The sequence below is a fragment of the Rhinoderma darwinii genome, chromosome 7 (genome assembly GCF_050947455.1).
Source record: "Rhinoderma darwinii isolate aRhiDar2 chromosome 7, aRhiDar2.hap1, whole genome shotgun sequence".
Taxonomy (NCBI): Eukaryota; Metazoa; Chordata; class Amphibia; order Anura; family Rhinodermatidae; genus Rhinoderma; species Rhinoderma darwinii.
Window position 1 is genome coordinate 144,110,273 of NC_134693.1, and position 13,843 is coordinate 144,124,115.

Consider the following 13,843-nt stretch of genomic DNA (forward strand, 5'->3'; position numbering starts at 1 on the left):
GTAGATATACATTGTGACAGGTATATAGTGTGACACGGCTGTAGATATACAATGTGACAGGTATATAGTGTGACACGGCTGTAGATATACAATGTGACAGGTATATAGTGTGATACGGCTGTAGATATACAATGTGACAGGTATATAGTGTGATACGGCTGTAGATATACAATGTGACAGGTATATAGTGTGATACGGCTGTAGATATACAATGTGACAGGTATATAGTGTGATACGGCTGTAGATATACAATGTGACAGGTATATAGTGTGATACGGCTGTAGATATACAATGTGACAGGTATATAGTGTGATACGGCTGTAGATATACAATGTGACAGGTATATAGTGTGACACGGCTGTAGATATACAATGTGACAGGTATATAGTGTGACACGGCTGTAGATATACAATGTGACAGGTATATAGTGTGACACGGCTGTAGATATACAATGTGACAGGTATATAGTGTGACACGGCTGTAGATATACAATGTGACAGGTATATAGTGTGACACGGCTGTAGATATACAATGTGACAGGTATATAGTGTGACACGGCTGTAGATATACAATGTGACAGGTATATAGTGTGACACGGCTGTAGATATACAATGTGACAGGTATATAGTGTGATACGGCTGTAGATATACAATGTGACAGGTATATAGTGTGATACGGCTGTAGATATACAATGTGACAGGTATATAGTGTGATACGGCTGTAGATATACAATGTGACAGGTATATAGTGTGATACGGCTGTAGATATACAATGTGACAGGTATATAGTGTGATACGGCTGTAGATATACAATGTGACAGGTATATAGTGTGATACGGCTGTAGATATACAATGTGACAGGTATATAGTGTGATACGGCTGTAGATATACAATGTGACAGGTATATAGTGTGACACGGCTGTAGATATACAATGTGACAGGTATATAGTGTGACACGGCTGTAGATATACAATGTGACAGGTATATAGTGTGACACGGCTGTAGATATACAATGTGACAGGTATATAGTGTGACACGGCTGTAGATATACAATGTGACAGGTATATAGTGTGATACGGCTGTAGATATACAATGTGACAGGTATATAGTGTGATACGGCTGTAGATATACAATGTGACAGGTATATAGTGTGATACGGCTGTAGATATACAATGTGACAGGTATATAGTGTGACACGGCTGTAGATATACAATCTGACAGGTATATAGTGTGATACGGCTGTAGATATACAATGTGACAGGTATATAGTGTGACACGGCTGTAGATATACAATGTGACAGGTATATAGTGTGATACGGCTGTAGATATACAATGTGACAGGTATATAGTGTGACACGGCTGTAGATATACAATGTGACAGGTATATAGTGTGATACGGCTGTAGATATACAATGTGACAGGTATATAGTGTGACACGGCTGTAGATATACAATGTGACAGGTATATAGTGTGACACGGCTGTAGATATACAATGTGACAGGTATATAGTGTGATACGGCTGTAGATATACAATGTGACAGGTATATAGTGTGACACGGCTGTAGATATACAATGTGACAGGTATATAGTGTGACACGGCTGTAGATATACAATGTGACAGGTATATAGTGTGATACGGCTGTAGATATACAATGTGACAGGTATATAGTGTGACACGGCTGTAGATATACAATGTGACAGGTATATAGTGTGATACGGCTGTAGATATACAATGTGACAGGCATATAGTGTGACACGGCTGTAGATATACAATGTGACAGGTATATAGTGTGACACGGCTGTAGATATACAATGTGACAGGTATATAGTGTGATACGGCTGTAGATATACAATGTGACAGGTATATAGTGTGACACGGCTGTAGATATACAATGTGACAGGTATATAGTGTGATACGGCTGTAGATATACAATGTGACAGGTATATAGTGTGACACGGCTGTAGATATACAATGTGACAGGTATATAGTGTGATACGGCTGTAGATATACAATGTGACAGGCATATAGTGTGACACGGCTGTAGATATACAATGTGACAGGTATATAGTGTGATACGGCTGTAGATATACAATGTGACAGGTATATAGTGTGACACGGCTGTAGATATACAATGTGACAGGTATATAGTGTGATACGGCTGTAGATATACAATGTGACAGGTATATAGTGTGACACGGCTGTAGATATACAATGTGACAGGTATATAGTGTGACACGGCTGTAGATGTACAATGTGACAGGTATATAGTGTGATACGGCTGTAGATATACAATGTGACAGGTATATAGTGTGACACGGCTGTAGATATACAATGTGACAGGTATATAGTGTGATACGGCTGTAGATATACAATGTGACAGGTATATAGTGTGATTCAGCTGTAGATATACAATGTGACAGGTATATAGTGTGATACGGCTGTAGATATACAATGTGACAGGTATATAGTGTGACACGGCTGTAGATATACAATGTGACAGGTATATAGTGTGATACGGCTGTAGATATACAATGTGACAGGTATATAGTGTGATACGGCTGTAGATATACAATGTGACAGGTATATAGTGTGATTCAGCTGTAGATATACAATGTGACAGGTATATAGTGTGACACGGCTGTAGATATACAATGTGACAGGTATATAGTGTGATACGGCTGTAGATATACAATGTGACAGGTATATAGTGTGATTCAGCTGTAGATATACAATGTGACAGGTATATAGTGTGATACGGCTGTAGATATACAATGTGACAGGTATATAGTGTGACACGGCTGTAGATATACAATGTGACAGGTATATAGTGTGATACGGCTGTAGATATACAATGTGACAGGCAGGGGGTATGACAGGGCTGTGGGGGTGACGAGGGACGGGTAGGTATCTCTGATATGCTCGGCTGGGTATGAGAGGGTCACACGCGGTATTACTGGGGTATTTCAGGTGAGAGGCCGTCCAGCGTCTGTGGGCACACACATGGTGTTAGGTTTCTCAGGGCACCCCCCCCCCCGCCAGCTTTTCCACTTCTCTCTGTCCTCGCTTCGTTATTTTTAGGCGCTGTGTGTTGATACAGAGCTGGACGGCATCGTTATATCTCAACAAGGAGACGCGTATCCGGGGGCGACTACATACAATACACACAGGGATCACACGACAAACTACAACAAATCACAACAATAACACCGTACAAAAAATGTGCACACACGGTACGGAGGTCGGGGGAGGGGAAACAGATGGAAATAGTAGGAGTGGAGAGGGTGGAGAACAGGACACGTCTTCAAGATGGAAGGAACATTGGAAAACCTCATGTACCATCATTCCTAGTACAACAGATTATTGGGGTGCTGAAGACACAATGTAACGTCTCCACTGACACAACGTAACATCCTCACTGACACAACGTAACGTCTCCACTGACACAACGTAACGTCTCCACTGACACAACGTAACATCCTCACTGACACAATGTAACGTCTCCACTGACACAACGTAACGTCTCCACTGACACAACGTAACATCCTCACTGACACAACGTAACGTCTCCACTGACACAACGTAACGTCTCCACTGACACAACGTAACATCCTCACTGACACAATGTAACGTCTCCACTGACACAACGTAACATCCTCACTGACACAATGTAACGTCTCCACTGACACAACGTAACATCCTCACTGACACAATGTAACGTCTCCACTGACACAACGTAACATCCTCACTGACACAATGTAACGTCTCCACTGACACAACGTAACATCCTCACTGACACAATGTAACGTCTCCACTGACACAACGTAACGTCCTCACTGACACAATGTAACGTCCTCACTGACACAACGTAACATCCTCACTGACACAATGTAACGTCTCCACTGACACAACGTAACGTCTCCACTGACACAACGTAACGTCTCCACTGACACAACGTAACGTCTCCACTGACACAATGTAACGTCTCCACTGACACAACGTAACATCCTCACTGACACAATGTAACGTCTCCACTGACACAACGTAACGTCTCCACTGACACAACGTAACGTCTCCACTGACACAACGTAACATCCTCACTGACACAATGTAACGTCTCCACTGACACAACGTAACATCCTCACTGACACAATGTAACGTCTCCACTGACACAACGTAACGTCTCCACTGACACAACGTAACATCCTCACTGACACAACGTAACGTCTCCACTGACACAACGTAACGTCTCCACTGACACAACGTAACGTCTCCACTGACACAACGTAACATCCTCACTGACACAATGTAACGTCCTCACTGACACAATGTAACGTCTCCACTGACACAACGTAACATTCTCACTGACACAATGTAACGTCTCCACTGACACAACGTAACATTCTCACTGACACAATGTAACGTCTCCACTGACACAATGTAACATCCTCACTGACACAATGTAACGTCTCCACTGACACAACGTAACATCCTCACTGACACAATGTAACGTCTCCACTGACACAACGTAACGTCTCCACTGACACAACGTAACGTCTCCACTGACACAACGTAACATTCTCACTGACACAATGTAACGTCTCCACTGACACAACGTAACATCCTCACTGACACAACGTAACATCCTCACTGACACAACGTAACATTCTCACTGACACAATGTAACGTCTCCACTGACACAATGTAACGTCTCCACTGACACAATGTAACGTCCTCACTGACACAATGTAACGTCTCCACTGACACAACGTAACATTCTCACTGACACAATGTAACGTCTCCACTGACACAACGTAACATCCTCACTGACACAATGTAACGTCTCCACTGACACAATGTAACGTCTCCACTGACACAATGTAACATCTCCACTGACACAATGTAACGTCTCCACTGACACAACGTAACGTCTCCACTGACACAACGTAACATCCCCACTGACACAATGTAACGTCTCCACTGACACAACGTAACGTCCTCACTGACACAATGTAACGTCTCCACTGACACAACGTAACGTCCTCACTGACACAATGTAACGTCTCCACTGACACAACGTAACATCCTCACTGACACAATGTAACGTCTCCACTGACACAACGTAACATCCTCACTGACACAATGTAACGTCTCCACTGACACAACGTAACATTCTCACTGACACAACGTAACATTCTCACTGACACAACGTAACGTCTCCACTGACACAACGTAACATTCTCACTGACACAATGTAACGTCTCCACTGACACAATGTAACGTCTCCACTGACACAATGTAACGTCCTCACTGACACAATGTAACGTCTCCACTGACACAACGTAACGTCTCCACTGACACAACGTAACATCCTCACTGACACAATGTAACGTCTCCACTGACACAACGTAACGTCTCCACTGACACAACGTAACGTCTCCACTGACACAACGTAACATCCTCACTGACACAATGTAACGTCCTCACTGACACAATGTAACGTCTCCACTGACACAACGTAACATTCTCACTGACACAATGTAACGTCCTCACTGACACAATGTAACGTCTCCACTGACACAACGTAACGTCTCCACTGACACAACGTAACATCCTCACTGACACAATGTAACGTCTCCACTGACACAACGTAACGTCTCCACTGACACAACGTAACGTCTCCACTGACACAACGTAACATCCTCACTGACACAATGTAACGTCTCCACTGACACAACGTAACATCCTCACTGACACAATGTAACGTCTCCACTGACACAACGTAACGTCTCCACTGACACAACGTAACGTCTCCACTGACACAACGTAACATCCTCACTGACACAACGTAACGTCTCCACTGACACAACGTAACGTCTCCACTGACACAACGTAACGTCTCCACTGACACAACGTAACATCCTCACTGACACAATGTAACGTCCTCACTGACACAATGTAACGTCTCCACTGACACAACGTAACATTCTCACTGACACAATGTAACGTCTCCACTGACACAACGTAACATTCTCACTGACACAATGTAACGTCTCCACTGACACAATGTAACATCCTCACTGACACAATGTAACGTCTCCACTGACACAACGTAACATCCTCACTGACACAATGTAACGTCTCCACTGACACAACGTAACGTCTCCACTGACACAACGTAACGTCTCCACTGACACAACGTAACATTCTCACTGACACAATGTAACGTCTCCACTGACACAACGTAACATCCTCACTGACACAACGTAACATTCTCACTGACACAATGTAACGTCTCCACTGACACAATGTAACGTCTCCACTGACACAATGTAACGTCCTCACTGACACAATGTAACGTCTCCACTGACACAACGTAACATTCTCACTGACACAATGTAACGTCTCCACTGACACAACGTAACATCCTCACTGACACAATGTAACGTCTCCACTGACACAATGTAACGTCTCCACTGACACAATGTAACATCTCCACTGACACAATGTAACGTCTCCACTGACACAACGTAACGTCTCCACTGACACAACGTAACATCCCCACTGACACAATGTAACGTCTCCACTGACACAACGTAACGTCCTCACTGACACAATGTAACGTCTCCACTGACACAACGTAACGTCCTCACTGACACAATGTAACGTCTCCACTGACACAACGTAACATCCTCACTGACACAATGTAACGTCTCCACTGACACAACGTAACATCCTCACTGACACAATGTAACGTCTCCACTGACACAACGTAACATTCTCACTGACACAATGTAACGTCCTCACTGACACAATGTAACGTCCTCACTGACACAATGTAACGTCCTCACTGACACAATGTAACGTCCTCACTGACACAATGTAACGTCCTCACTGACACAATGTAACGTCCTCACTGACACAATGTAACGTCCTCACTGACACAATGTAACGTCCTCACTGACACAATGTAACGTCTCCACTGACACAATGTAACGTCCTCACTGACACAATGTAACGTCTCCACTGACACAACGTAACATCCTCACTGACACAATGTAACGTCCTCACTGACACAATGTAACGTCCTCACTGACACAATGTAACGTCCTCACTGACACAATGTAACGTCCTCACTGACACAATGTAACGTCCTCACTGACACAATGTAATACTCATCTGTTACGATAATGCAGGGGTCACTTTGAATAGTAGAGGCTTCGAGACTGGGTGGACATGCTGAGGGGTATTTATTTTTAGTGGGGGGTGGGGATGAGGTGTGGTGAGAACTGACCAACCCCCGTGAATCTGCGGTCCGGGGAGATCTCAGCGCAGCCAAGAAATCATGGAATTATATGTGATCGCGGGTGAAGGAAGAACGGTGGGAATTTTAGCCGGATTGCCCCTCAGTCACTGAGCAGCGGGGGTCTCCGGCAGAGGACGTGTCGCCCCCGGGAACCAGGCCCAGGAGATCATCACCCGCTGCACAGACCGATATTCTATCATTGCCCCCACAAAATCAGATCTCACCCCGTTCTATGACCATGTGCAGAATTCCTGTGAGATTTACCCAAACTTAAAGGGCCGGTAACCCTCGCAGTCTGGGCTTAAATCAGAGCTGGAGCGTAATAAGAGGAGCGGCTGATATCAGTCACATATAGAAGGTTCTCAGCACTGGGGAGATGTGACATAAAGTAGTGATCATGGGGGAGGGGAGGCTCCTGTCACTCATCCCATTGACGAACAATACAGTCATCCTCTCCCCGGCCTGAAATGGCTGATAACAGGGAGCAATAGACTGTAATCAACTGTCCTCATTCCAGGTTTTTGTCTTTACACCTGTGTATTTTTCTGGCTGTGGAGACTTGCAGCATTACATATAGACCTCCAGGACCCCAGGCCACATATTCCGCCACCAGGGCGATGGGCTGCGTCACTTACGTGGTTTTCTCTGGGAGGTTGAGGAATGTCTGGATGACGAGGGGCAGCTCCGACTTCACGATGTACAGGTAGCTGGACATGGCTGGGGAAAAACAGAGAGGCCAGTGAGTTTAAGAGCAGCCCGATCTGCACCATGACTACCACAGTCCCCGTTCCTCACCTCCGATATTCTGCAGCGTTATGGCGATGGCAGCGGCCATCTTTCCCGGTGTCCCGAAAGCTTTGTAGCCCAACAGCTCGTAGGCTCGTATCCCTGTAACACACACAGGAGCCCATTACATGCTGCACACAGAGCACGGGCTGACACCGCAAAGCCGCAGGAGGGACCACTCACCTACGATGCCGGAAGACTTCAGCAGCAGGTGGATAGAGTACGTGGACAGCAGAGCCACGGCAGTGAGGAGGAACCTGGAAGAGCAGGGCAAGTATCAGCCAATCATGAGCCAGCGATGTATCCAGGTGTAATATGTACCCAGAAAACCGCCACAGGACGGAGGAAACCGGCACAGACTACGCAGGGGATCACACCAATGAAAGGGCTGTCTCATGTACAGAAAGCTATAAAGTGTAGAATGAAAAGTTCTGCAACCTTCTAACAGTCTGTGTCTCAATTCTTCACCATTTTAAAGATCTCTGCTTGTTGTCAGTTAAATATTTGCTGTTTACAGCCAGAGGATGAAAACCTGTCAGGATGAGGTGTAGCTCACAAAGGTGTACAGCTCGTTACAGTGTATCAGACCTCTCGTAGCAAGAATGAGAATTAAGCTGATTCATTGCAACAAACCTATCAGCTGTGTGAGCAGGACTAGGTCAGGATGGTCTGGTGATTTATTACAATGTGTCCATATTAGTGTATAAGAAACAATTAAAAGGGTTGTTCAACCTTAGAAAAACAGGGCTGCCTTCTTTCAAAAACAGCGCCACTCCTCTCCATGGGTTGTGTCTGGTATTGCGGCTTAGCTTCATTGAAGTGAATGTGGTTGAGTGCAATACCAGACACAAACTGTAAACAGATGTGGCGCTGTGTTAGAAAGGAATCAGCCCTGTTTTTCTAATCCTGTAAAGTCCTTTAATTAATAATAAGTCTGTTGTTGTCATGCTGATTGTTACCAAGGCGGAGATCTCGGGGTCAGTGGGAGAGGAATGCTCTGCAGGGCTGGCGCTGGGAGGTGTGCTCTGCATGTGAAGACTAGCAGCTCTTTCCTGGTGACAGGTAAGACGTTCTCTACACTCAGTCCATGGTCAGAAAACTCATCACGTCATAATAAGAATATTCAAAGCGGTTCTGAGAGGAGACAAGGGGCGTCTGTGCTCGGATGGGCAGCGCCGTCACTGCTGCCAGGTCCGGGACAGATTATGCTTCTGTCCCTGAGCTGTGGGAAAGTGCAGCTGGCATTGTGAAGGAGGCCGGGAGATGAAAGGAAAACCATGACTCCCTAAACCCTGCACAGGCGGAGTAGTGCACAAACCAGGTGTTACACAGTGCTGACATAACAAGTCCTACTCTGCTGCATGGGGGGGGGGGCACTCTCCATTCACTTCTGTCCTCCCAGACATACTCTGGTGCCCACCATCCAATAGTCGTCCTGTGAGTACAACGTGATGACAGGAACACCGACCTTACACCACAAGATCAACCAACAATCAGATGCCAACCAAACAACTTTACATGTCCAGCAACCAACCCAACAGTCACCATCAGACAACTTGAGCATTCATAGAGTAATAACCAACCCAACAGTCACCATCAGACAACCTGAGGATTCATAGAGTAATAACTAACCCAACAGTCACCATCAGGCAACCTGAGCTGTCATAGAGTAATAACCAACCCAACAGTCACCATCAGACAACCTGAGCGGTCATAGAGTAATATCCAACCCAACAGTCACCATCAGGCAACCTAAGCGGTCATAGAGTAATATCCAACCCAACAGTCACAATCAGACAACCTGAGCATTCATAGAGTAATAACCAACCCAACAGTCACCATCAGACAACTTGAGCATTCATAGAGTAATAACCAACCCAACAGTCACCATCAGACAACTTGAGCATTCATAGAGTAATAACCAACCCAACAGTCACCATCAGACAACCTGAGCATTCATAGAGTAATAACCAACCCAACAGTCACCATCAGACAACTTGAGCATTCATAGAGTAATAACTAACCCAACAGTCACCATCAGACAACCTGAGCGGTCATAGAGTAATAACCAACCCAACAGTCACCATCAGGCAACCTGAGCATTCATAGAGTAATAACTAACCCAACAGTCACCATCAGGCAACCTGAGCATTCATAGAGTAATAACCAACCCAACAGTCACCATCAGGCAACCTGAGCGGTCATAGAGTAATAACCAACCCAACAGTCACCATCAGACAACCTGAGCATTCATAGAGTAATAACTAACCCAACAGTCACCATCAGGCAACCTGAGCTGTCATAGAGTAATAACCAACCCAACAGTCACCATCAGACAACCTGAGCATTCATAGAGTAATAACCAACCCAACAGTCACCATCAGGCAACCTGAGCTGTCATAGAGTAATAACCAACCCAACAGTCACCATCAGACAACCTGAGCGGTCATAGAGTAATAACCAACCCAACAGTCACCATCAGACAACCTGAGCATTCATAGAGTAATAACTAACCCAACAGTCACCATCAGACAACCTGAGCGGTCATAGAGTAATAACCAACCCAACAGTCACCATCAGGCAACCTGAGCATTCATAGAGTAATAACTAACCCAACAGTCACCATCAGGCAACCTGAGCATTCATAGAGTAATAACTAACCCAACAGTCACCATCAGGCAACCTGAGCGGTCATAGAGTAATAACCAACCCAACAGTCACCATCAGACAACCTGAGCATTCATAGAGTAATAACCAACCCAACAGTCACCATCAGGCAACCTGAGCATTCATAGAGTAATAACCAACACAACAGTCACCATCAGACAACCTGAGCATTCATAGAGTAATAACTAACCCAACAGTCACCATCAGACAACCTGAGCATTCATAGAGTAATAACTAACCCAACAGCCACCATCAGACAACCTGAGCATTCATAGAGTAATAACTAACCCAACAGTCACCATCAGACAACCTGAGCGGTCATAGAGTAATAACTAACCCAACAGTCACCATCAGGCAACCTGAGCATTCATAGAGTAATAACCAACCCAACAGTCACCATCAGGCAACCTGAGCATTCATAGAGTAATAACCAACACAACAGTAACCATCAGACAACCTGAGCATTCATAGAGTAATAACTAACCCAACAGTCACCATCAGACAACCTGAGCATTCATAGAGTAATAACTAACCCAACAGCCACCATCAGACAACCTGAGCATTCATAGAGTAATAACTAACCCAACAGTCACCATCAGACAACCTGAGCTTTCATAGAGTAATAACTAACCCAACAGTCACCATCAGACAACCTGAGCATTCATAGAGTAATAACTAACCCAACAGTCACCATCAGACAACCTGAGCATTCATAGAGTAATAACTAACCCAACAGCCACCATCAGACAACCTGAGCATTCATAGAGTAATAACTAACCCAACAGTCACCATCAGACAACCTGAGCTTTCATAGAGTAATAACTAACCCAACAGTCACCATCAGACAACCTGAGCATTCATAGAGTAATAACTAACCCAACAGTCACCATCAGACAACCTGAGCATTCATAGAGTAATAACTAACCCAACAGTCACCATCAAACAACTTGAGCATTCATAGAGTAATAACCAACCCAACAGTCACCATCAGGCAACCTGAGCATTCATAGAGTAATAACCAACCCAACAGTCACCATCAGACAACCTGAGCGGTCATAGAGTAATAACTAACCCAACAGTCACCATCAGACAAACTGAGCATTCACAGAGCAATAACCAACCCAACAGTCACCATCAGACAACCTGATCTTTCATTGAGTAATAACCAACACAACAGTCACCATCAGACAACCTGAGCATTCATAGAGTAATAACCAACCCAACAGTCACAATCAGACAACCTGAGCGGTCATAGAGTAATAACCAACCCAACAGTCACCATCAGGCAACCTGAGCATTCATAGAGTAATAACCAACCCAACAGTCACCATCAGACAACCTGAGCGGTCATAGAGTAATAACCAACCCAACAGTCACCATCAGACAACCTGAGCATTCATAGAGTAATAACCAACCCAACAGTCACCATCAGGCAACCTGAGCATTCATAGAGTAATAACCAACCCAACAGTCACCATCAGACAACCTGAGCGGTCATAGAGTAATAACCAACCCAACAGTCACCATCAGACAATCTGAGCATTCACAGAGTAATAACCAACCCAACAGTCACCATCAGACAACCTGAGCATTCATAGAGTAATAACCAACCCAACAGTCACCATCAGGCAACCTGAGCATTTATAGAGTAATAACCAACCCAACAGTCACCATCAGACAACCTGAGCGGTCATAGAGTAATAACCAACCCAACAGTCACCATCAGGCAACCTGAGCATTCATAGAGTAATAACTAACCCAACAGTCACCATCAGGCAACCTGAGCTTCAATATGGTGATACCTAATGAATCAGTACTCCATCAGAGAGCCGTATTCTCTAGAAAAAAAATATGAATTAAAAAGCCTACCAGGAACCAACTCATAAGTGCAGCAACAGACAACTTTATCTTCGTAAAAATATCAGCCCAAAACCCTATATAGCCCCCTCCCAAACAGAGCCAAAACAACTTGACACCACCCTTCAAACCAATAACAAACCCATCAGTCTGATCAGACCATAGCTCTGGCACCAGCTTCACCCTTCTGTGCCCAGTCTGGAAGAGGAGACACCTGAACCTGCTCACACTGCCCCGTAGGTTATAGACGCTCTGTCCGGCGCTCTCACAGAACAGCAGAGCGCTATGTCCCTACATCTGGGATAGTGTCTCTGTGGTTAGTGCCAGGGGCATGAGATGGCGCTCGGCTCTGTGGAACTGGGCAGGGTATTGACCCAACCAACATCAGGCTTCAATGGATTTTTCTGAATTACTAGGTGAGATGTTAATTACCAGGGGCAGAGTCATTACCTTCTCACCCACCTAACCCTCGCCCCGATGCCCGAGGGAGGAGGGGCAGCTGCACCTAAATACCAGTAAGGTCTCGGTGCTGGACAGGATCGCGGCTGCTCCACTGTGATTGTATCATGAAGCGTCCCACACCAATGATTCTACTGTCACGGCTGAGGGAGTCTCAAGTACCAGATATCTCAATGACCGGAGTTCTGCACAACTAGTCTGTAATATTAGTATAATGTACTGCGGTATCATGTGCAGGGTCCGTTATAGGAGGAAGGATGGAGAACTGATGTCTCATGGAACACGTAACATTAAGTATCACTAAAGTCTTCTCCGCTCTGAAGAAGGATTAATCAGAAGTGATTGCACCAGGGCAGACGTAGACAGCAGAGGGCCCCGTGCAAGAACAGTATATGGGCCCCCGGCTCTCGAGGAGCTCAGGATAGAGCCCCCCTCATGTCTCTAACACTCCACCAGTAATTAAGGTGACAGTCCCGGATGTGGTATGGCGACCGCACGAGTGCCCGGAGTCGCTCTTCAGGCACCAGGGACACATCAGTCCAGAAGACCCCCAGCAATATTAACAGATGCAAGTACATAGGGGAGCAGTCCCCTCATAAATATATGGGGGGGACTATTCATCTATACACAGGGAATAAACATCACACGCGGAGCATTCTGTATAATCAGTTACAATTCCAAGGGGAACACATCAGGATTACGAGAACGGACGCAGCGTTAAATCGACCGCCAGAAAATAATCATTGTCTAGTAAACCATTCCACAACTTTC

The 13,843-nt window shown here is 45.2% G+C and overlaps 1 protein-coding gene across 3 annotated transcripts in view; it reads right to left on the reverse strand.

The window, feature by feature from the left end:
- The window catches only part of SLC38A3 (solute carrier family 38 member 3), an 87,852-nt gene that overhangs the window by 7,181 nt on the left and 66,828 nt on the right, over nt 1-13,843 (reverse strand). For all 3 annotated transcript variants that reach the window (XR_012849778.1, XM_075831970.1, XM_075831971.1), the window contains 3 exons: nt 8,273-8,346; nt 8,099-8,191; nt 7,939-8,020 (listed from right to left, as the gene is read on the reverse strand). Coding sequence is in view for 2 of the 3 variants with exons in the window: in XM_075831970.1 (XP_075688085.1) it covers nt 7,939-8,020; nt 8,099-8,191; nt 8,273-8,346 (249 nt within the window). In the remaining variant the exon portion in view is untranslated. The remainder of the gene's footprint in view (nt 1-7,938; nt 8,021-8,098; nt 8,192-8,272; nt 8,347-13,843) is intronic.